The 25,959-nt window shown below is 46.0% G+C and overlaps 1 protein-coding gene across 1 annotated transcript in view; it reads left to right on the top strand.

The window, feature by feature from the left end:
• lrp4 (low density lipoprotein receptor-related protein 4) overlaps window positions 1-25,959 on the top strand; it is a gene marked incomplete at its 3' end in the record, with an annotated part of 91,488 nt that overhangs the window by 41,995 nt on the left and 23,534 nt on the right. The window contains exons 2-7 of the mRNA XM_079216538.1: window positions 2,652-2,798; window positions 15,824-15,940; window positions 20,810-20,923; window positions 21,047-21,163; window positions 22,089-22,217; window positions 25,788-25,907. Coding sequence (XP_079072664.1) covers window positions 2,652-2,798; window positions 15,824-15,940; window positions 20,810-20,923; window positions 21,047-21,163; window positions 22,089-22,217; window positions 25,788-25,907 — 744 coding nt within the window. The remainder of the gene's footprint in view (window positions 1-2,651; window positions 2,799-15,823; window positions 15,941-20,809; window positions 20,924-21,046; window positions 21,164-22,088; window positions 22,218-25,787; window positions 25,908-25,959) is intronic.

Raw genomic sequence — 25,959 nt, 5'->3', positions numbered from 1 at the left:
AGAGTGTGTGTGTGTGTGTGTGTGTGTGTGTGTGTGTGTGTGTGTGTGGAGCCTTATGTAACAATCCAGTGAGTGGCAATGATTCTTTCTTCTTCAGTCGGTTCAGGCTCTCAGTATTAATCCTTGATCTGCCGGACGTGACACACATTCACTTGTTACTCAAACCAATAATCTGCGTGTCGATCTTTTGCTGATCCCTATTCCTAGTCCCGAGTCCCGGTGCGAACACGTGTGTGTGTGTGTGTATGCAGCACAAGTGCGTTTGAGGGTTTCTTTGGCTCTGTGGCCTCTTCTTCTTTCTTTTTAAAGAGTGTTTGACAAATGCACGGCCTGTGATGTGGCTTCGTGTTGACACAGCTTCTCCTCCGGCTCGCAGACTCTAATTTAGCTTGGCGCAAACCCGCACGCACGCACATCTGAATACAAACACACACATGCTTAAAGGTACAAGTCCTACCCCGGCTCACACCCCTGCAGCATAATCCATGTCGTACCACGGAGCAGTGGTGGAAGATAGAAGAGTAGTTACTTGACATGTATCAACATGCTTATTACCCAGCAGACAGCATAAGCAAATCTATTTAAGACCAAAATATTCAAAGAAAGAAGACGTTATTTGTTTTTAGTTAATCCTTTATTTTAATTTTTTTTACATGTATAGATACTGTACATATAGACGTCAAAATCCACAAACCAATGGGTGACGCCTACGTCCACTTCTTATATACAGTTGATACATTTAAGGACGACGTCTGGTCCCGTCTATCTCTCTGATAGTCCGTGAAGTTGTCTTTCTATAGTTCCTGTTTCCCTCCCAGCAAGCGGAGGGTTCTTAAAGCGTGGGGAAGGGGAGAGGTGAGGGGGGGAGTGGGGAAGTGAGGCAGCTGAAGGGGAAGTGTGAAGAGGGGATGGTGGAAAGACAAGAGTGAGGAGAAGGAGAGCGGAATGAAAAGAAAGAGGCCATTAATTTAGTGCTGTGGGAGGGATCTGAAGGTTACTGAGCGCTCTCTGCCAGGCCCTCCTGGGTTGACTGATGCCTTTGTGAGGAGGCCAGGAGACACACACACACACACACACACACACACACACACACACATACATCCATGCACACATATACGCATGCGGGTTCCAAGAAACTCAGGGTTTGTTGCGGCAGTCCAGTTTAAGCAACACACACACACACACACACACACACACACACACACACACACACACACACACACACACACAGATGGTCATTAATGGGCTTCAAAGCAAGAGTAAAATGGGAAACCTTTATTTATTCCCTCTCCTGGACGTGATTTGCTGTGATGCGTCTGAAAATGTGGTGACTCTGTGGTTTCCTCTGCTGTGGTGGGGAATTGGAGCAGAGAGTACCGAACGTATGGACCGTGTGTGTGTGTGGTTGTGTGGTTGTGTGTTTCTTTCTTATTTTGTATAGCCCAAAATCACAAATTACCAATTTGCCTTAGGGGGCTGTACAATCTGTAAAGGTGCTGGATGTCAGGGCAATAGCATCAAGAGAAACTATATCATTAGATAATTGATTTCGGAGGTGTTCTGGGTCGAGTTAATTGACTTTTCTTTTGCCTGAATTTAACATCAGGAAGTTCATAGAGTGTTTTCTGATAATATTGCCCAAAGGAAGCATATATGGTGAATACAATTGGTCCAAGCACAGAACCGTGGTATTCACGGAGGTTTCCTCGTTTTCATCCAAATTGAGATTGATTTGATAATTAGGATTTGAACCATTTTAGGGCGGTTCTTTAATGACAATCAAATGTTCTGGTCTCTGTAATGTGATGGTGAATGGTGTCGAACGCAGGACTAAGGTCTCATGAGTCAAGTACAGAGACAAGTCCTTCATCTGAGTGTGTGTATGTGTGTGTTTGACTGTATTTTGGGACACCGTCTTTGTCTGTGCTCATATGCACAAAGTGAGCGAAACGAGGCCATTTTAAAGGGCCAGTAAGCTAAAGAACAGAACAGTTTTTCTCATAAATGTAATGTAATTGTATCTCCTGTTAATCGAAATGAGTGGAAATTGAAGATGTCTTCTTTGGCTATAAAGCGGTTAACAGAAGTCCCACTGCTACCTGGGAGGCTCGGATCAGGCCTGTAAAAGCCCCCCACTTATTTTGTGGATGGCTGTAACAGGAAAGCAGAACCCCCCCCCCCCCCTCAGATTTAGCTCTTTTCTTTGTTCTTTTTCTTCCGATTTTCTGGATTTTATTCTCGGGGCCTCTAAGGGGAGAAGTAAAAGTGATTTCGTCTTTGGATGACTGTTCACAGCACATAGCTACTGAGGAGGGTCCATAAATGTCCATTAAACTTCTGTTTATGTAGAGAGATTACATAACGTGGCAGAAAAAAAGAATGTGCAGTGACAATAAATGACCGTCCTACTTATCACATCAGCATCCTAACTGGACATTCACCGACCGGATTCAGAGGCGGGTTGTTAACACCTCACCGTCAGTCGGTCAAAGATGGGAGTAAAAGATGAGGAAATGATTTCTACCTGGCGGAGTCGTCGCCTGCTTGTATGACATCAAAAGAGAAAACATAAGTTGGTCCACCTGAACACATGTGATCGGAGCTAACCCGCTCTTTCTTCTTCCTCTTCCTCTTCCTCTCTTGTTGTGCAGGAGTCCAGGGCAGCGCCGAGTGCTCGTGTGGAAAGAACCACTTCACGTGCGCGGTCAGTGCGTTCGGGGAGTGCACCTGCATCCCGGCCCAGTGGCAGTGTGACGGGGACAACGACTGCGGGGACCACAGCGACGAGGACGGATGCAGTGAGTTCTCATTCCACTTCACTCCTCCTCCTTTTCACGTTGTTCTCTCTCTCTCTCTCTCTCTCTGTTTCTGTCTCGCTGTTAACGGAAGTCTCCGTTCTCTGAAAAAGTTTTAATTTACAAAACTTGCTGACACAATGAATGCAGCTTGAGTGCATGGAGAAATTAAATAAATTCCCCCTGGAAGATTTTTTTTCTTCTTCTCCTATTTAGAATCGGCCTCTTGTGGCCTAAATGAGTATTACAACAACAAACATTCAGAACATTGATTAAGTAGTAATTATAAAACTCTGATTGGATCAGCACAAAGGGAAAAAAGGGATCCCTGGTCATGTTTTTTCATGCTGCCGATACTGATTGCACACATGTTAAGATTATGTATCATGATAAAAAATGGTCTTCAAAATCTTTTTGAAAGAGTGATATTAAATAATAAGTTTATAAGATTACAAATCTGATGAGACATTAAATATTTACCGGTTTTAAATATTTTCTTTAATAAAAGCAATCAAACTTGATGAATATGCTGGCTGAACCAGTTTGATAACTTTGGTTGTATAATATAAAAAGTTATTGGCCGAATATGTCCCCCTGAGCAAAGCCTTAAACTCCCACCACTTAACCAAAGGCTCTGGTTGTATTTGGCAGCTAAAGTGTGTAAGTGCACGACTTCTACATTTTTCGCCCCAAAGTTTCTCTGCATAAATTGTCCAAAATAGTCGGAGAAAAAAAAAAAGTATATATAAGTGGGCCCATACGGATCCCATCATCACCCAGTGAAACAGTGAATGGGTCACTGGTCCAGGCGGGGTAGTATTTCTAATGCTGCGGCGGGGAGCGAGGCGCTCTGCGTGGCGCACCAAAAAAAACAGCTTGAGTGACTTCTGGCACCAGACGGCGTTTTGGCTGGAAGGGAAAGTCTTGGCAGCGGAGCCAGACGGGAGTATTTTTCCTTCCAGAGCATGTCTGCTTGTCAAGCGGAGGAGATCCTCAGCGCTCCTCTTTTACACGTCTGTGTATCGATGTGTAACCTCGATGTGAGGGTCTGCTTTCTTTCCCCCTGCTCGCCCATAAGAGTAGAGAAGCAGATGCTGCCCCTTGTTTTGTGTGTGTTTGACACTTCCTCAGCCTCTCTGAGAGGCGTGTGTGTGTGGCTGCGTTCTGGCCGTCTGTTCATGTCCCGTCTCCAGTCCATCAGTCGTCCTCCGTCACATTAAGCTAGTTAGGGGTTGGGAAATGGGGATGCTAAGTGTTATTGATCTCGGGGGCCGGTTGAGCGCTCGGTGAGCCCGATCGCCGCGCATCGATCCCACGGCGCGCTCACTAATTTGAGGAGGCGCGTGGAAGCGGCTGACAGATATCGGAGCATCCAGCCGGACTCCCCTAATCCATTAGTGCCGTCCGATCGACCCCCCCGCCACTCGTTTGAAAATCAGTGTGTTCTGTCTGTCACACGGAGCAAAGTCCACGCCCACAAGACTCCGCTTCTATTAAGCTGATTGAATTAAGCAAGTCGCATCGTTAAAATAAATAAAATGGTAAAACCACAGTTACATTTTAATGTCTTTTTAACGACGTCTTCCAAACTGCAGCGAAAGGATATTAATTTATGGAGGGAGGGAGAGAGAGAGAGAGAAAGGGAGGGGGAGAGAGGGAGAGAGATTTCCCAAATTGAGCGGGGACGTCAGACGCGTGTGACCGTGGGAACGCAGAATCACAATGAACACACAGATACAACACAAAGGAATATCTCTTCAGCAGAATTGCAGCCGTGCAGTTTAGTGGCATCCAGACTGTGTTTGAACTTTAACATTATTTATCAGTTAAACCGATTTAACAATTTCTATAGAGAGCCCAATTGTGCTGAATCACAATGGAGGTGTGTGTGTGCGTGTGTGTGTGTGTGTGTTTACTTGTGCCCGTAAAACTCCGGAGAAGAGGCGAGGTGGCCCTCCGTGTGTGAACGTCGGATCTAATTACGATGTGGGGAATCACGTGGAAGTTGTGTAGCGCAGATGTGCGCTCGTGTCCCCACCTCTCTCCCCGTATACGGTTTCACGGCTGCACGGAGATCGAAGAGAGAGTGGAGAAGATTCGACGAGGGACCCCTCCCCAAAAAGAAAAGAACACGTGCGAGTCCTCTGTGTCGAGTAAAGGACAAGGCGCCTGGTGTTGTGGATGTCAGTGTGGGGACTCGAAAGGAGCCGCCGGTGCGTGGCGGCGAGAAGGAAACGGACTCACATCTGTAACATCTGTCTGTTTGAGGTGGACCGTGTAAATCTATATGACCCACCTGAGGAGACAAGACCATCAGCGGGTCCGATTCGGGTCACGCAGGTTCACCTTAACAGGCCAGTGAGCAGATCACCGCCCTCGCCGCTGGAGAACCAGAACCAGGACTGAGTGGGGCAGACTTTCAGACGCCGCTGCAGTAAAATGGGAGGTTTTCTAAAAGGAACTCTCGTGCTTAGAAGAAGAAAAAAATCCACTCCAGCTTTAATCCACAAGGCCTGCCAAAAGCAACACAAAATTAAAGTAGTACCGTAAAGTTTAAAAACCATGGCAGTGTGTTCTAGTCCCCTATCCACAAATCAAATCATGAATATACTCTAGTTTTTAACGCACTCCTATTGGACTTGGTGTCGGCAGCGTCAGCTAATGAGAAGGGAAAAAAATGGTATCGGGAAAACATCTCTATTCATAATCAACGTTAAGTCTGCTTTATTTTTTTTTGTCAATGTCGATCTTTTTTGGAGTTAGTAGGCGAATAACCATTGGCTGAATAACAGACCTGTTTGGCAACCCCCCGCTGGGTGAACAGAGAGCACAGGCTTTAAAATGTGAGACGGACCGAAGTCAAAAATGTGATTACAACCTCTGAAGCTCCATGATATATAAGTATTGACGCCTCACCAGTTGGAGAGCACGTCACAGGGTCGCGCATCTCAAGGACGGGACTCTTTATTAGCCCTGGTGAAATTTAATGAAGGCATAACTCACAGACGTTTCACCAAATTAATAACGCCCCACCCCTTTTCTTTATTGATACGGAGCTCAGAGGTGTGTGTGTGTGTGAGTGTGTGTGTGTGATAACACTCTTCACTACGTTTTACCGCAGGACAAAACAAGGTCTGAGCCACAAGAGACCGTGACGCTGACGCACACGGCTCCATTAGAGGAATACATGTTTGTCGTGTTGGCAGTCGGATCCACATCCAGTAAACGGTCACTTGCTGCTTTTGTGACTCCGGTTCCTATGGAAACGAAGGCCGCGCAGTCGGAGCAAGGGGGGGATTGAAGGGAGAAGGACAGGAGGAAAATTTCTTTACTGTGCACTGAGCTCCATCACAGCTCCACGCTCGGCTTTATTTAACAGTCAACATGACGCCCCGGAGTTTATTTTGACGGTCTGAATAATTGAGGGTGATGAGGCACTTTGTCGAGAATTACAGTGCAACTGATTCATCATGTTTCGATCTGTTGATCCCAGACTCAGACGGTTTCCCAATGGCTGTTTCTCCGACTGATTTACAGTCCGATTGTCTAACAACTTGTGTTTACTTTCTCCACGTCGCTGTGTCCAAACCCGACACCTGAATGTGACATTCCTGATCGGACGGCGGTAGAAGATTATTCATGGTCAAAGGAGCGGATTTTTTTTTCCCGTCCTCGCCACAGTGTTAGCAGACTTGAGGTTTTATTGAGGAATAGACATCAACAAAGCTCCACAATAGAATGTTGGTATGTTAAAAAGCTTTTATTTTTAAGTAGCACAACCAGGAGATGTTGGGTTGAGCGACGCCTTGCGAGCTCTGCAGATGCCCAGAGTGGACAGAACCGACCGTCTAATCGAGTCTGACTTATGTTTCTTTTTGTCTTCTCTCCGATCTTATCTGCTTCTCAGTTTTTCCTAACGTCACCTCCCAGTTCCAGGGCGATGAATTGTATTAAGACACTGTTCGTGACGACCGTAACCACCGGAGATACGACTCCGTGACCTTGGAAGACTTCACGCGTCTTCTGTTCCTTCACCACACGCCTCCTCCTCCCCCGTTGTTCTAGAGCATCCTTCAAGTTATTTCTCTCTCCGCATTTCACTTCCGCTGGAGAAAGCGGGGGGCTACACACACACACACACACACACACACACACACACACACACACACACACACTGTTGGAGTCCTGCTGAGGTGAAAGCAGCTAGTGTTGTGAAAGATCAAATGCTTTGGGCCGGAGTGAGGAGACAGGGCTGCCGAGCAGAGGAGATAGATGCGAAGGGCCGTGTGTGTGCGTGTGCTTGTGTGTGCGTGTGTGTGTCTTTGAGTGTGTCGGTGGAGGTGTCTTGAAGCGGAAAAGGAAAATCTCTGTTGTGCGTGATTGAAAGCGCCGCATGAGGTTTGGCTTCCTCTGAGCTCGGCTCTCACACGAGCCTGTGAGGTTTAGGAGAACGGTGTGTACTATGAACTCAGGTACACACACACACACACTCACAGTGTATAAAATAACCCTGGTTGGACGCATTTCAGGATATCTGCGAGGACCACCAGTGGCGTCACGTTTAGCATATTTATGAGAAGAATCCACTCGCAATTTCGTAACTGGAAATTACCCGAGTGCTCACGAATCCTGCGGACGTTTTTACCAAACTACATGTGCTGCAAAGGGGGACGCTTTTGTTGTCAGTTGCCCAGCAACAGTGTCCTCCCAATGTTTAATACTGATATTGAAAGCCAAGCATCCCGCATACTAAACTCCCCATTTTGGGAATCGCAACCTCTCGAGTTCTTTTTTCGAGGCGAGCATTAGTACCGGCATACATTTAAAATAAATAAATAATGATTGTTAACTGGGTACTCATTAGCACAAGTTTTGGGGCTAAAATGTCCCCGTCAGGAATCGGAAACAAATCTGATCTCGTTTGAGTTGAGCTTTTCTGCAAAGACGACAGATCTCCTGACGTCGGCTGCAAAGTATTTTAGGAGCAAGCTAGCTAGGCGTTTGAAAAGATAAGATATGTTTTCTGGCTTAGTAGACTAAGTCTATAGACTAAGTCTATATATATATATATATATATATATATATATATATATATATAAACCACCAAAAAATAAGAAATACCCCCTCCGTCCTTTAATCTACCGCTCTCTGCAGTCCTCTCCACTCAGGGGGAAGCTGTGACCGCGGGAGCCGACCTGATCCTGAAAGCAGGAGCGAGGGAAGATTAGGACCCCATCCCGTCGTCCTCCATGTGTCAATTTCTCTCTCCCTCCCTTCATCTTCTCCCCTCCCTGCCTCCCTCTGTCTTCGCCTCTCTGCCCTCTGACCACGGGGAACCTGTGAACCACACTCGCTTTTCTTCTTCTTCTTTTTATACCCGAGGCCGTCTCATTTATTTTTCTCGCTATGTGGTTTGAGTTTTCGGTTCCTCGTCTTCCCGCCTCTTTCTTCTCGTCTTTCTGTCCCCGGATATGGCCGCTGGTTGTTTGGAGACATCAACATAGTCCTCCATTTCTCTTTCTTCACCTGCCTTACCCAACGCTCTCTCCGTCCTCTCCTCCTCCGTCCTCCTTCTTAAATATTTACTCCCCGCTCAGCAAAACACTTGTTCACACGGGAGAGGACGTGATTAGAGGCCGATTGGAGGAAGAGGCTGAAATGAGGAGAGAGACAAAGACGTCTCTGTAAACCTCGTGTGAGTTTTTTGAGGAGGTTTTAAATGTGTTATGGGTGTAATTAAACACGACCGAGGTGATGGATTAAGGTTCAACAGTGCTAAGTGGGATATATTATGTAATACACACATGTGATAAAAAAAAAAGGATCTTGAGGTGCTTTCTCAAGACAAAGTCTGTCTGTCTGGGTTCTCCGAATTCAGACCCAAACTGAAACTTTTTGCTATTTCAAATATCTCGCCACGATCGAAACGGCCTCCTGAGAGCGACCTCGAACATTGAACAGGCCGGCGGTAAATTTAGTTTAGCAACTGCGTCGTATTTCTTCACCATCACGTGACCTCTCGTCCGCAGACCAGAGCGACAGAAGAGAGGATAAGCTGCGTGATTTACACGGAGAAAGCGGCAGCTGGAAAATGTGTATTTATTGTTATTTTTTTTCCTGAAAAAAAACTGTCAAGCACTTCTGCTTTGCTTTTTTATTTTATTATATATATTTATAGTCATGCATTTCTGGATCGTTCTGACAGCCAGACGGAACAAACAGTTCGTTGCCTCGGGCGGCGAGAACTAGTGCACTTTATGGGCTGCGTAATGAATGGGCTAATTGGAAATAATGATTGATTGGATTTATGGGCGAAAACCGTTCTTGCCAGGTGGACCTGTTGTTGACACACACACACACACACACACACACACACACACACACACACACACACGCGCGGTTGACCCGGACGCTCAGCTTCACGTGAAATGAATCACCTCCGGTCACTTCCAGCGGTTAAACGGTTTAACGGTCGTCGCGGCTGATCCAATGTCACATAACCAGACGGACGACCGGCAGCTGTGTTGTCTCTTTTGTGTGCCTTCACTCTTCACTCTTTCCTGCCTATCTTGAACTCAAACTGTGTCAATACCTCAAATCAGAACCTCTACGACACACACACAGTCAACGCTTTTCTTTCTGCCATCGCCCGAGAATGTTTAGTTTGGCGATTCTGATATCGAATCCGGCAACTCAATCGAACCACAATTTCCACGCTATGCAAAAGCGTGGACAGCCATTGCATGTATAGATTTCATTTATAGTGTTTGGATCCCCACCTGATTTGTCTGCTTCGTGATGATGAAGGTTTAAAAGCTTGACTGCAGTCGGCTGCTCATGAATGGCCCAGAATGGGTTAAATGCAGAGGTCTTACATGTGCAATTCTAATCATCATTGGTCACAGTAATGTATATTTATATGAAAATAAACTAATTTGCTACTGCACATGGATGTCCAAAGGACAGAGCTGACATTCCAGAGGCTGAACGCCGCTTTAAGTGTGTGTGTGTGTGTGTGTGTGTGTGTGTGTGTGTGTGTGTGTGTGTGTGTGTGTGTGTGTTTTTAAATGGATGACTGGCTGAATGAAGAACGCACTCGACTCTTCCTCGCTGCTGTCAAGTGCTCGGCAGAGATTTGTCATGGCAACTAGCGAGCGTTTTATCTGCTCGAATCTGCCTTCGATGGACAGTCAGACGCCTCGTGACGGCGTCTGCGTCTCGTTCAGGACGAAGCGCCGCTTCAGATGCTTCAGATGCATTTGCACCTGAATATTATCCAACTGCTGCTTTTATTTAATTTTTGTATACAAAAGATGGATAAACGACGTAAGACTCGTCGGAGAGCTCGTGAACATAAACTCTGCAGTTGTGTTTTTGATGGTTTTATGATCGCGGAGCGCGAGGTCTGTTTACTGCGAGAGGTGGAGGAGGGAGGAGGGAGGAGAGAGAGAGAGAGAGAGAGAGAGAGAGAGAGAGAGAGAGAGAGAGAGAGAGCGCAGGGCCGCCGCCGTGCACACACTGCCAAGAGAAACGCTGCTGGCGGCGCGCGCCCCTCCACGCCGACGGACTGAAATATGCGCTGGCCACCGACCAGAGCTGAACTGTAATCAGATAAGCCGCCGCCGGGACCGGCAGCGAGAGGCAAATAAAGAGCAGGGGAGTGGACGGAGGCGGTTGAGAGGAGCAGAGGGGATTAGCTCCAGTTGGCAGGACGAGGGAGGCACTTTTAACAACTCTGAAACACGACACATTCTTTACAAACTGTCAAAATGACGCTTGTTGTCGTCTCAGAACTCGCTCTCACAGTTTCGCTTCCTCTTCTCACATCAGATTTCAGTCCTCGGTGAACCGCAGCATCATGTCAGTTACCGGCTTTGGGTTCGCTAAGAAGGGATGAGAACCAAGAGAACGATGGGAGACAAACGTCTGGAGCTTCAGAGGAGAATCTCTTGATGAATGTGGTTGCAGAGCGTCAAGAAGTATAGTCGAGTTGTTTTTGATACCGAAACAAGTGACGACGCTGGTGCTCTGCGTCACTCGCTACCACATCCGGCCGACCGGCCTCATCGCTACTGCACGCGTGCGAGGAAGCCATTCCACGTCTTACGCGCGTCTCCAGTATTAGAATACGGGCGAGACAGTCGGGGAAAGAACTCTGCCTCTCGGGGTCTGATGTCACCGTCAAAATGGACAAACGCAGCATGCATTTTTTATTTATTCTTTACATGTAAATTGTTTATTCCTTGAGATGCTGCTTTCCCTCTTCTTTTTTTTGATCTATTCAACAAATCAGGGTGCCTTTTTGGCCAACACCGTCGCTGCAATGGAGCGCAGTCATGTCTGTGTGTGTGTGTGTGTGTGTTTATGTCCGCGTGATGTCAAACAGAGTCAAAAATAATGGGAAAAAAGAGCCCGACCACCAGTGTGAATAAATGTTTCCACTGCGGACGGCAGTAATCTGGAGGGGAACCGACGTGTTTTGGACTGAAAGATTAAACTTCTACTAGAAATCCTCCGATGAAATATTCTCGTAAGAGTCCTCTATCGCTCTCTGGAGTCCACATCTGTTTTCCAGTCAGTTCAGTGTCCTCTCTCTCTCTCTCTCTCTCTCTCTCTCTCTCTCTCTCTCTGTCTCTCATCTGTCCATCCGTTGAGCCGGTGTGATAAGGGCCGTTTCGGCAGATATATTGGTCCCATTAGAGCCACTTGATTCTGCTGCTCAACAGTAAAAGGGAGGCCATTAACTCTGCTGCTCAAGGCCACTTAAAGACGGGCGTATGGATCCTCTTCAAGGCGTGGGACTCACTCACTCACACACACACACACACACACACACACACACACACACACACACCCCACCACCACCAAGTCAGACACGATGCACGTTATAACGCAGCCAGTCAGTGTGTGAAATGGGCGAGGTTGAAAATCCATTTAAACTAATCTGGTCCCGTCTACAGAAACAAACAGGTGTTTTTTGTTTTTTTAACACTGTCCAGAAAACTAGTTTCAACCCCCCAAAAAGTCAGTGTAAACCATCAATAATTCTAAACGTTGTATTTTTATTGCCATTATTAGTTTTTTTTGCATTTGTAGTTTTGACTATGTGCTATAAGATGATTAGAGCTAGTGTTAGGAAGTCAAACGGTCCATTATTCCCCCTCTGATATATCTATATAATAATATTTGACATTGCTGTGAACACATAAGGAGGTACCTCTTTATACAAATGTCAGCGACATCTCTTTCCAGAAACATTGCGTAACTCACAGTAATCCAGACTCGGTACTCATATTCCATCGGCCCGTTATATTGGGGTCGAAGCGGGAATCTCACAACGGGACGGAGGAGTCTGCGCGTCTAACGAGAATATTTAATAAAGGTTTTTCTCTTTTAGACCAAAGCAGGTCGGTTCACCCGCAGGTTACCCTCGTCGTCTCTACTGGAACATTTGGGGTGATCTAGACATCGGTGTTGCACCTTTTTCATTCGCTCGGCTCCGTGTTTGTCGTTAGGAGAAGATTACACACCAATACACACACACACACACACACACACACAGACTCCTGAATGTTGGCCTTCAAGCAAGTTAAATAAACAATACCTATGACTTTTAGGGCCATATTTTTATTTACTTTTTACATTTGAAACTCCAGGTTTCCAGATGAAGCTTTGAATGTCTCATATGTCATAATGTCATCACCCTAAAAGTGTGTGTGTGCGTGTGTGTGTGTGCGTGTGTGTGTGTGTCCTGGAAGGACCATTCTGGTTCGTGAATTAGTCAAAGTATGCTTTCACAAACTTTAAACAAATTTAACAACATTCGATGAGTATCAACTACTATGTTATATGATTATGCTCAAGAATATGAAACAACATTGCATAACTGATGGCAAGTAGACCAGAATGCAATGCGTCATGCATCCGACATCAGTAGCTTGTGAAATGTAACGCCATCTTTGATGCGGTTTGGCCGCGGCTTAGTTCCGTCAGCCCTCCTAATATTTATTTATTGTAGCAACTTTTTCGCTACCTTAGCTAGCAAAATGTGAACAATTTGGCAATATTTTACACTGGCAAAAACGAGACGATATAATAAAGTTCTCTGGCATTCTTCCTTTGTATTCATATGTTCATGTTTTACAAAAGGTTTCATCTGAGCTAGTCCACACAACAATGACATCAATCATATGACATCCATACATGGTTAGTGGTCCTGGTATCGGAAAGGAAAACGTGGTATCGGAACTTCTTTTGTGTGTGTGTGTGTGTGTGTGTTATCTAATGTGTGTGTGTGTGTTATCTAATGTGTGTGTGTGGCATCGGCCTCTGAGTAATGCAGCGGCAGCAAGAGCAGCGGCGCTGAGCGGAGCAGAATCTGTGTGATAAGAGAGATCAAAGCGTCCCGGAGACCGTCCTCGACCTTTCCCAGCATGCTCCCTGCTGACCCCCCCCCCCCGACACGAGCAATAGGGCCCCGCCTACCGCGTGTCCTCGCTCGGCGAGTATTTGTTTGCATACAATTTGCGCCCCTCTATCCAAAATGTGGGGTGCCTAAACAATTCCGTGCCACGGACGAGGGGTGCGTATGTTTTTCCAAACTGCACAGCGACGGTTTGCTCGTGTCTGCGTGTGTGTGTGTGTGTGTGTGTGTGTGTGTGTGTGTGTGTGTGTGCTTTGTATGTGCGTGTCAGCACCTCGCTCTCCCCCTCCGTCTGACAGCTGAATTGTTTATTGAAAACATGGAGAAGCAGCATTTTCCTTCTCTTGGATGGTCGGTCGAGGGCCCTAAATCTGCTGACTCTGTCGGAGACACATCCAAAACGCATCAAACCGCCTCCCCGTTTGACAAAGAGAGGTGTGTGCGCGTGTGTGTGTGTGTGTGTGTGTGCGTGTGCGTGTGTGTGTCTCAGGACTCCAACTGACAGACTCTCTGGAAGTTTCACTAATGGTACGCTGCGAAGGTTGACTTCCTGTTCAATTCCAGCTTATTGCAGCAGTTCTGGCAAATAATAAGCTCAGTTCATATTTAATTTTGGTATTTGACCTCTTTTTGTCTTTTAAACGTGAATTATACCAACTGAGAGGCAACGGTAACAGTTTAACTTATTTGAACCAACCAGTAGCTTTGGAGGGTTTACATAGGAATCTTTCAATTCAATTTAGTGGGGTCAAACTTCCACTTAAATTATATACAAAAACTCTTGGGCTGCAACTAAGGATCATTTTCATAATTCATTAATGTGTTGTTTCCTTGCCAATTGCATTTATAGAGGGCTCAGATTCTCAAACCTCCGATGTTTGGAGCATCTTTAAATGCACACAATTGTTTCAATAGTCAATGACTTACAGCATCTCAGTTTAAATGTTCACATCACACTATTGATCGGAAATCAATGTTTGCCTGTAAGGACAAAAATACAACAAAAAGAAGAGAAACTGATGATGGTGTGAATTAGATAACTGTTTGCAGAAATGCATTGTTGATTCAAATGTAGCCCAACCTTCAGAGCGGTCGTGTTATTCAGACACGGGAGAGAGTTCATCAGGGGGTGAGCAGCATAACGGGGGGGTAAGGGAGAGGGTTACTGTTCCCTCTCTGAATAATGTAATAACCATGCAGGGGTATGTGGGTCAGTGGGGCTTTACTTCCCCTGGAGACCAGAGCCACACCCCGACACACACACACACACACACACACACACACACACACACACACACACACACACACGCGCTTACTTAATTCCCTCACTGAGCCCCAACTCGTCCGCCTGTCTGCCTCGCTGCCTAACCTGCTGCGTGACGTCATACATTTTTCATAAAGTCTGCGTTGCCCCGTCAATATTTCATATCTGGTATTGACGGGCGGGGTGAGAGTCGGCTGCGGGTAGAGCTGCCGCTCCCTATCGTCCCCTCCCGTCTCTCCTCCTCCCTCCATCCCTCCCTGGCCTGTAATTAAATTAGCTCTGTCTGCCGATGACAAAGGGCCAGTCATTCGGGCTCTGCTTAGATAGCGAGTAGCTGCACTTAGAGCGGATATGAAGTTAAGGAGGAATGCGCTGAGCCGAGCCGCTGCTCTCTGGGTCTCAGGGTACGGAGGTGGGAGAGCGGGGAGAGGCCGCATGGGTCCGGATCAGGCTCTGGCTCTGGATGGGCCGAAACCAGGCGGGGAATAAACCCTCCTGCACTTGACCCCTGACCTTTTACGGCAGCCTGCTGCCGTACAGGACCGATGACTACATTTTAGTGATTTCTGGTTTAGCAGGGTCATGGAAAACCTGGACAAGTCATGGCATTTTAAAATGGTTATGTCCAGGTCTGGAAAAATCCATTGGTCAAAATGTGTATGAACCCTGTTTGTGTTTGGTCAATACATAAAATATAGGGAAAGAAAATGTCCATCACAGCTTCCTGTAGCCCAAGTAATGAGATTCAAATTAAATATTTTGTCTGAAAAAAGATATGAATCACAGATGGCAATCAAAACGGGCAAATATTCACGTTGCAGAAGATGATCTTGAACTACTGGTCATCTGTTAACAGCGGTGCAGTGCTTTTGTTAAATATGAAGAAGAAATATGTAGAAAAGCATGGTAAGGTATCAAAGGAAATACTGCTCTGGTATCGGAAACGCATAAGATGTGGGCGGAACTTAAGATCGATTTCCCTAAATATATTGTTTTCATTTTATTTGATAGCTGCTAATAAATCTAATAATTAATGTCGAAGCAAGTACAAATTCACGTTGAGCATGTTGAGCACGTTGACATTTCTGACCCACTTGCCCTGCCGGTAGAGTGGGGCCTACAATACGGTTAAATACATGATGGCCCAATCTTGTATCGCACCGTACAGTCATAACTATATAACCAAACAAAGTAATAAAATACCGACAGAAAAGCACCAAAAGACAATATTGTTGTATAAATCAGAAAAATGACTGCAAAACCCTCCCTTCAGCCTCACAGTTTGTTTCCCCATTTGTTTGTTCCTGCTGACAGACTTGTTGTCTTGTTGTTGGTCTGCAGTGCTCCCCACCTGCTCGCCGCTGGACTTCCACTGCGACAACGGAAAATGCATCCGCCGCTCCTGGGTGTGTGACGGAGACAACGACTGCGAGGACGACTCCGACGAACAGGACTGTCGTGAGTACACCCACCCCCTCCCCCACCCACCCACCTCCTCTTTCTTGTCGTCAACACAAACACACAAACAAACAGTGAAATGTGCCGTCACACACCCACACATGCACTCATGGGCGCGGAGTTATTTAAGTGGACAGATGTTTGAGGCAGCCATGTGCACTGAGGTGTCAGTTTATCCCTTTCTTCTTTTGATTTGTGGAGTTATCTATCTATCTGTGTGTGTTTGTTTGTGTGTGTGTGTGTGTGTGTGTGTGTGTGTGTTTGTGTGTGTGTGCGCGCGTGCACGGAGTGTGTGTTCGGGACCAAAATAGCCCCTCAGCTGCTTGCCAAACAGAATGTGGCCCGCAGCGGGTGAAGCAAGGAGAGTGTCTATTTCTGCAGTGGTGTTTGAGTATCCGTGCATCGCTGGCGGTCGGGTGGGCGTTCTATCTTTGCGAGGACCTGTTTTGAGTTTGTCGGTGACGACGATTTGGGAATAGGGAGGGCCCTTTTTTCGCCAGTTGCTCTCATTGTTCAAAGGGCTGTTTGAAGCTTGGATCGAGCACATGGGTGTTCAGATTCAACGAGGTCCTTTTTGGAGAAAATGTCCTCATGCAAAGGTCCGGAACACCAGGATAGTGTCTAACTTGCGCTGTGATTTAGTCCCATATGTGTTGAAATAGCCAACCGTTGTATCAACGTCTGTAGAATCAACCACTGACTGTCAAATGAAATGAAGAAAGTTCGGTTGAATAATATCTCAACCATATTTATTGACAGTTTTCAAATTGATCTGGATGAATTTTAAATGATACATACTCTAATAATAAATACATGTTCTTCTCTTGTTTCACTGCATTAAAGAACACATGACGCAACAGAAGGCTTTTGAAAAATGTGCATCCTAAAATAAAGTACTTAATTTTAGCAAAAATGAACTGAACTGAGTCGCCCTGCAGCTTTAAATTCCGTTCAGTCAGGTGTGAAAGCGACATCACGATATTATATTCTCATCTTCTGAAAAGAGAATTGCGTGTGCAGGGACTTTCTCTGTGGTTAATGGAAGCCACTTGTTTCAGCTCTATTCTCCTCTCTTTGCTAACAGCATCGCTGGCCAGTGAATTAATGTGTCAGGATGAGGGGAAAGGAGTTGTGCTTTGTCGGTTTTGAACATATGACACATACTGGTTGTGGGAAGAATGAACATATACAAGTCTATCTATTCTTCTCTGGTCTCGCTGACCTCATTTCTCTTTTTGGAGACGACAACCCGTGTATTATGGTCGGTGTGTTTCCTGTACCGCTGAACGAGTGGTCCAGGAAAGGTAGAAAGGCTCCGCCGGTTTAAATAGAACGGTTAAGAGAGGCTCTGTTAAAAATATGCTGTTGCATTGTGGGAAACATAGGATAATAAATAAATAAAAACAGAAGTACTGAATGTCAGTGTCTCATCTGGTCAGATTTCCCCAATTTTCGAGAAGCCAAATGCTCAATTGCTGTAGTATCGCTTTAAGGGTAGAATTAGGTTTAGGTTAGGTCTAATTTGTGTCAATGAGATGGTCCTCACAAGTGTAGACGTACAAACGTGTGTGTGTGTGTGTTGTTTCATTTGTCCCCGTGGAGTTGGCGGTCAGATCCTGTGACCGCATCGTCCACTTATCGGTCTCTGTATTCATTACCCATAATGCCTCGAGAGGGCTGCATGTGCGCCATCTGATCCGCCGGCCGTTCATCCCGCTGTTTGTGCGATCGCGTTCAGTCACACTTGACACCGTTACAGCCAGAAAGAGTCGGGCGGTGTCCATTTTAAAAGACTGACTTTTATCAAAAAGATCAATACAGCCCCACCCTCCCTCTCTCTTTATCTTCCAGTAACTTTTAAATGATCGTCAACCACCAACATGTTTAACTCAATGCGACGTTTAATCCATAACGTTGCTTTGCAGATTGATTTAAAAAAACGGTTTTCCCTTTATCCAGCTCATGGTGGCTGGGCTCATTTGCTTAGAATTATTATTTTTCAGTTTGATAGACAGAGAAACCGCAGTCCACAAACCAATGGGTGACGTCAGGGCGACTTTAACATCACCTGCATCAAATCTCTCAACAGCACATGCATAGTACCACTTTTTTTATTACACGCAGCATGCAGTTTTTCTGCGTCCAGCAGGTACAGGTTAGTTATTTCTCTCCCGAATGGTGTTTCTTATCCGCCTGTCATTTAGTGGTTTCTCTTCCTTCACTGTTGACCCAAATACTGCATCAGCAGCCAGACACCGAATCACTTCCTGATGGGGGGTCTGTCTGCTGCGAGCCAGCTATGAATTTTTCATCCCCATGCCAAGTAAATTCCCCCCGGTTCCCCGAACTGCTTATTATTTCATGCCTCTTTCTTTCTCTTCATTTCATTTTTTATTTTTCACCGTATACTGTGTTCCTTCTCCGCGATGCAGTGGTTTTATTTCATTATTTAGAGACGGGGGGAGACGATCCTCCACGCTCGGCTGGAACCGAAGTAGTTGTCAGGATTTTTCCCCAGACTAACACGGAGACTGAGGTGTGTGTGTGTGTGTGTGTGTGTGTGTGTGTGTGTGTGTGTGTGTGTGTGTGTGTGTGTGTGTGTGTGTGTATATGGAACACGAGATATTCTGAATTCTTGAAGTTTAAAAGACAGAAGGGGGGGAAAAAGAAGAAGAAAACATGACACCGTTTCACCCCCTACACACTCCGGGAGCCGGGTAATGACTCCCAGCGCCCTTTGCCCTTTGACGTTTGGCCGCTGTGTGAATGATGAGCGTCCTCAGGGCTTGTTGACCTCTGACCGCCCTCTGTTTACCTCGCTGATGAGGGTATGGGGGAGAGAGAGAGAGGGAGAAAATCAATTATTTTTCTTACAAGTTGAATATTAAATGAGTGTATTTGTCCATAGTGGGCTTTTGTGGTTTAAAATCTTTTTCAGGAGGAATTTTTTTTGGGGTGGGGCGATGTGGGGGAGGTCTGACACACCGGATGATATTTAGCTGATCACAGATGCATCTTATCTGTAAATACTGTACGCTGGCAGAATAATACATCAATTCTGAACCTATATCTGATGGTTTATCTGCAGTTTATTAAAGAGTAATGCCATTACTTAATTTTATTCACAGTTCATTATTATTATTATTTATATTCAGTACATCGACTGGTCACAGCTCTTTAATAACCAAATGAAAGAGATCCTTATGAACACATTTTAAGTTATGGGCTTCAGTTAAAAATAAACAAATATTGCCTTTTTTTTATTTAAACATTAATATTTGCACCGTATCAATCTCAAAATCCAAAGGAAACAACATTTAGATGTTTAGCTTAAAGACATCATTTTTTTTGTTCGATTCATGATTCATTCTGCTGTTTGTTTACGTTCCCCCTAAACTGTGCTACACGCACACACACACACACACACACACACACATACGCACAGGCTCTGGGACCTCACCTCAATTTCACTTGCGAAGTGTCATCTTCATCATGAATCTTCTCAGCCTGCCCCTCTGCTTCGTGGGCATCCCTCCGTCTCTCTCTTTGTCTCGGCCGTCCAACGCTCGCTCGCACGGCAGCGATAAATTATGGATTACCTCCCCGCCGGGAGGCCATCCATCACTGGCTCTCCTTGACGGACCTGTTTACTCGGCGAGCGCGGCGGCGGGGCTTCGCCCATCGATTGCGGCGGTTACAGTAGGAGGCGGGCGTCTTGGAAATCCATTTCGGCCTTTTCTATCGATGGACGCGTGATTAAAGAGGCAAGGTGCTGGAGTTGTTTGGATAAATGAAAGGGTCTTGGAGGCTGAAACAATGTCAATGTCACAGTGCAGGAAGTTCAGCGGGAGGGAGCGACTTCTGGCCCGCCGCGTCGTCTCTTTTATCAAACACAAACGTGTCTTTTATCTTCAGACTCAAGGTTAACTGTCCAGTGGAACAACAATGTCTAACTTGCATCAGCCCGTGTGTTTTAATAGCGACATAAAAACCAGCCGCCTGGAGCTCAGCTACGGCAGATTAAGCTACTCCTGAATCCGTCGGGTTTAGAATTGGAAAGGAACTCGGGTTTTAAGGTTTTTCTTTTTTAGCCCGAAAAGTTGCACGCCACACATTTCTTGTCTAGCGTTGAAATATGGTGGAATGGGAACATGCACAGACGAATGGTGTTCCTCCTCTGCATGCTTCTCTCAGCTGAATCAACCGGTAGTGGGTCATTTCACTCGTGCACCGCAAGATGGAGAACGCTTCGATTTCTGATGCGTTACAGGCGTCTTTGTGACAATTGCAGCAAATTACAGACTTTAAAACATTTAAAAAAATCAAAGCTTGTCAAACTTGCTCTTAGAGAGTTGTGACGGCACACTGCAGTGAAGCTAGATACCTTAAGATGACCTTAAGATGACCTTAAGAAGACCTTAAGAAGACCTTTTTAACTCCCCCTCCCCGACCAAATAGATAAACAGCCTCTTCTGTGGGTCGAGGATTGAATTGGATGCAGTGGGTTTAGTCTGTTTGGGGTGAAACTTCAAGTGGTTGGAGCTGAGAATAAGGCTTCAGTTGTGGTTTGAGATATTTCTCTACGGATGTATTATGGAGTTTTGTGTTTCCATGGAAGTTTGTCATGATTGGCATCCGTTGTTCCTTGTCTTGGAAAAGTGCAGTATGAATAAACCGTAACAGTGAAGACCTCCTCGTCGGTCGGACCACAGGAGACATCCAGTCCGCTCGGGAGAGTTCATCCCGTTTACACACAGCGCTGGTGGGGGACGACCTCCTCCCGTCACGCCCTTGCACACTTACCTGCTCTTTGCTTTTTTTGTTGTATCCTCATTACATGAACTCTCTCTCTTTCTTTCTCTCCCGCAGCTCCCAGAGAGTGCGAGGAGGACGAGTTCCACTGCCAAAACGGCTACTGTATTCGCAGCCTCTGGCACTGCGACGGAGACAACGATTGCGGGGACAACAGTGATGAGCAGTGTGGTGGGTACACACACACACACACACACACATACACGTTCACTGTCAAGCATGCATATATTCTTTGAACACCGTCTTTGAAATATGACCTGTGTTTTTGTTTTTTTGTTTCTCTCGTCGTAACAGACATGCGCAAATGTTCGGACAAGGAGTTCCGCTGCACAGACGGCAGTTGTATCGCCGAGCACTGGTACTGCGACGGGGACACGGACTGTAAGGACGGATCGGACGAGGAGAACTGCCGTGAGTGGCTCTCGAGCGCGCGTGTTTGAGAAGGACGCTGGGGAAGAAACGGGGCTTAAATGGATAGTTTGGGTGTTATTAGAAGTGGGGTTGGGTGAGGTACTTAGTTCTGGCTCAGGCGCAAAGCAAAAACAAACTTTACGACGTGGAACTGAAGCCATTATGTCCATTTGTTCTCTTCAAAACCACAAGACTCCATTGACAAAACCAGTCAGTTCACCTTGCAGAACACAGGATTTGATTCTTATTGTGTGACTTTGGTGAATTTAAAACAAACAAATCACACAAAAACACAATCCAACATGAGGCTGTCATCAGTCTTGAATCACTTTAGTGTAATTTTTCGCTAAAAACCCAAATATTCCCCGTTAACATTCCTGTGTTTAAAAAAAACCTAATCTTTTAAAGTTGTTTTTTTATTGCCGTTTCAAAAGAGGTTGAATGTATCAAACAGAGAACTTATCTCCGTGGTAGCCGATAGCGGAATAAAAGGACACGGCAACATTTTCCACAGTATCTGAACAGTATGTTATTGTAAAAAGTTCAAACATCACAAGCGAGTCCGGGACTCCTCAGGCTGCAAGCCTCATGATTCCAAAACTACTGCCGCGAGAAAGGGGGGACAAATGTGGCGGCTGACCGGGTTTAGCGTGTGAGCCGGAGACCTTGCAGCCGGCGCCGTTTGCTGCGGAGGGCGCGCACGTGTCCGCCGTCCTAACAGAGAGCCGGGCCTCCAGCTCATCTCATGTGCAGTTTCTGACAGACTCGGCAGAGAGGAGCGGAAGCTTCAAAGAGCCTCCCGACGGCCAGCTGCTGCAGCATCGTTTCCAGCATCTGTTTAATATTTCTCTGTCTCTGTGTGTGTGTGTGTGTGTGTGTGTGTGTGTGTGTGTGTGTGTGTGTGTGTGTGTGTGTGTGTGCGCAGCCTCAGATGTGATGGCAGCCACCTGCAGCGTGGAGGAGTTCCAGTGTGCGTACGGCCGCTGCATCCTGGACATCTACCACTGTGACGGAGACGACGACTGCGGAGACTGGTCGGACGAGTCGGACTGCTGTAAGTTCTCCGTCAAAATTATTTTAAAAAAAAATGGTCTCAAATGACTATTACGGGGTTTCACATCTTCACACACAAATACAATCGAGCTCATGGAACCCACAAGGTTCTCCGCTTTCCAGTCATACAATTCCATGACTTGTTGGGTTTGGAAACATTCAAATATACCATTTTTTTTTTTTTTTTTGAAAAGGCGAAAATAATAAAAAATAAAGAACCTGCATGTGGTGTTATTGAGCCCCCTTCCCGGCAAGCTTGCATCTAGAACTGCAACTCTTCCTCTTAAAAGACATCGTCTCTCACAGCCAGGAGAGAAGAGCGGAAAACCTCATTTCCACAGAGGAGAGGGAGAACATGATATGTGACATGTAATACCACAATTATCGCGTGATCGTCATGGCGACATCGAGAGAACCCAGCTGCCGTGCAAGGCGACCGATAGGCGAACTCATTTAGAGGAGTGATAATTAAGTTGAGCGTATGATGGACTAGTTGTGGTCGGTGGAATGTGCCAAAGGCAACGGCATTCTCTGCATTGCCACTTGAACAATTTGGACCACATAACCTTACTTGATTACTTGTTTTTTTTCAGTCCACTGATTTAATATTTTAATCTGGAATGTCAGAAAATTATGAAAAAAAGCCTGAAGGCCTTTGTCCGACCAAAAATACTTTCAGTTTCTGTAACATTAAACAGAGAAAATAGGCAAAATCCTCACAATGGAGAAGCCGGATCAGCTTCAAATCCGGATAAAATCCGACACCCACACAGTCTTTTTGAAGCGAAGGGTTTTGAGGGTTTTAATAGTATAGAGAAATACACCCAAAAGACCTTTTAACATACTGGGTTCGATTTCCTCGTATTCTCAGTCCGCTGACGTCAGTTTGAGCTCAGGAACAGCTGTTTGGTTATTTTTGCGTGTCGCCGCTCCACAGCATCTGTCATAACTGCCTGTTAGATTTTTATTTTCTCTTCTTCCTGTCACTGTATCACACACACGCACACACACAGTGTGAAGCCGTGGTCCTGATTAACACTGACTATCGCGTTTCGCTCTCCTCACTCCAAAGACGCTGCCTGCTGCTGACAAATCTCTCAGCATCTCCCGCCTCATTCGCTCATCTCCGATTTCTCACGTTCTTGTTTCATTCGCTCATTGTCTATAAGCACCCACCACCACATCTCTCTCTCTCTCTCTCTCTCTCTCTCTCTCTCTCTCTCTCTCTCTCTCTCTCTCTCTCTCTCACACACACACACACACACTTTCCCCCTTTGATGTGTTGATCTGCAGCGCGAGGAGCACCACTTCAAGGTTTTGTAGCATCGTTTGTCCGTCATGTGGTTGCTCCCTCGTCTCCTCCCTCCTTTTAATTGCTGGCTCACTTCTGAAGTGTTTGACATTTCTCTGTGGGAAGTTGAGCTGGCATCAAAGCCTTTAAAAAAAAGTAAAAAAGAGTCAGGAGATAAGTCCTAAAAATATACTTAAAATAAGTATGCAGAGACATATCAGATCCAAATGACTCATCACACTATTCTATGTGTGTGTGTGTGTTTTGTTTGAAGTCTTGAATAATACAGATTTCCAAATAAACCCATTTCTTAAACTTTTGCCCGGAGCAGAGACAGGATTCTGTTCGCTGCGTGTTCACTTTACACTAAAGAGCACCACGGTTCACAGATCAATCCGCATCCTGTGTCACGTCCCGAATCCAGCTGGTCCCCCAACTGTCCACTTCCTGCTGTCCTCTGCTCTTAAACTGCACTTGATCTATTCTCGTCTCTCTGTGTCATTTCTGACCAGCAGCGAGGGGTGTTGACATCTCTAGTATTTAAGAATCTCATCGAATTTCATTTCAGAAGTGTTTTAAAAAAAAAGAGACGTCTTTCTGAAACATACAGATAGTTTGTGGACACACAGAAGAGGCATTCCTCACAGGCATAAGAGGGCCCATCCTCAGACAGCATTCCTTGGCATCGACTCTCCAGGCACATGAAGGCAGCTTTGTTAGAGAAGAAGCCTCTCTCTCCCTCCCTTCTTCCTCCCTCCTTCCTCCCTCCTCTCTCCCTTATGTGAATGCGCACATCCAAAAACACTCACAACTGCATGCCTCGTTACCACTTGCGGACACTGATACTGCTTTCGGCTGCATAGCTGAGCAGATGAAAGAGCATCGTTGCTGTGAGTGTGTGTGAGAGAGAGAGAGAGCGAGAGAGAGCGTTGGTGTGTTCGTCAGCGTCCCACGCTGATTCTAGTGACCTTATAATTCTTTCTCTCTCTCTCTTCCTCTCTCTCTATCTCTCTCTCTCTCTTCCTCTCTCTCTGTGGGAAAGCCACCTGCGGTTTTGATCGCCCCCCTCTCTTCTCTGGTCCAGCCGATAAGCCCGCCCGCCCGCCCGCTGCTTGAAGCTCCAGAACATCTCTTTCACTTTTCTCTCTTTTTTTCCCTCTCTTCCCCCTTGCATTCCCCTCAATTGTCAGTTTTGTTTGTCCCTCATCTCTCTCACGCCCACTGTGGCTTTGATGGGCGCCGTCTCATGCTGTCAGAAGGAAAACATGTCCAAGGCAAACGCGCTCGCACACACACTTTGGTTTTTAAGATGCTTACGTGTGATTCAGCTTTAATCTTCCTCGTCCTCCTCCGTCCTCATCTGCTGCCAGTTTGATCCGATCACTTTGATCTGAGCGCATGTTGAGATGTGTGTGGGTGGGGGAAGATTTAAAGGTGGGACAGCTATGATCGCCAGGCAGAAATGATCACAAAGCATCCAAAATAACCAACCAATTACTGTCTACGGGGACCGAGACATAACTGATGTAAAACACTTTTTATGGACAACATTCAGAGTGAACAGCAGACTGATAATATCATCATAAGCTGCTTCCTGTTCCTCTGTGCATGTGACAATAAGGCTTTCAATCACGGGTACATAACTAGAATCTCATCGTGGAAAATCTACCTGAATCCCATGCACCTGAATTGTTTTTCACACAGGCAGCACAGACCCGAGGATACTTGGACCCGATCCAAAAATGTGGTCGACCCAAAACAGACAGAAGTGTTTCAGAGCTGATCTGCTTGGTTCCACTCGGATATTACACATATTTCTTTTTATTCACATGTAAACGGATGCCTACTCCTAGATGCGTATGTATATGATGTATATTTATAAAAGAGAAGCACGCTAGCTGCTCGTGGACCTTTTTTTTTAACAGCAACAGCCGTTCCATAGCAACCGCCTCGGTATGTGCAGGCAGCCAGCCCAGCGGGGCCTATTTTACTTTCTGTATTTTCATTTTCAGACTGGAATGAAATGTGTCTGTAGCTTTCATATTGTCATACTCAATGACGGTTTTGCAGAAACAGCAGCCGAACAACGGCCATCAGCTGTGAAATAATCACAACATAACACAGCTTAATTATAATACAGCTGTGTTGCCTGCTGTGGCTGTCGTGTTTCTGATGTCATTCTCTCTCTCTGTGTGTGTGTGTGTGTGTGTGTGTGTGTGTGTGTGTGTGTGTGTGTGTGTGTGTGTGTGTGTGTGTGTGTGTGTGTGTGTGTGTGTGTAGCTTCCCACCAGCCCTGCCGATCAGTTGAGTTCATGTGCAGCAGCGGGATGTGCATCAACGCCGGCTGGAGGTGCGACGGCGAATTCGACTGCGACGACCAATCGGACGAGAAGAACTGCAGTGAGTTGCTGCCGTCATCACGGTTATCGAGCGACGTGTGTGTCGAGTTGTC

Source organism: Taurulus bubalis (genome assembly GCF_910589615.1).
Source record: "Taurulus bubalis genome assembly, chromosome: 4".
In the NCBI taxonomy this organism is placed as follows: Eukaryota; Metazoa; Chordata; class Actinopteri; order Perciformes; family Cottidae; genus Taurulus; species Taurulus bubalis.
Note: the sequence above shows the minus strand (reverse complement) of the source record. Positions and strands in the feature narration are given on the sequence as shown.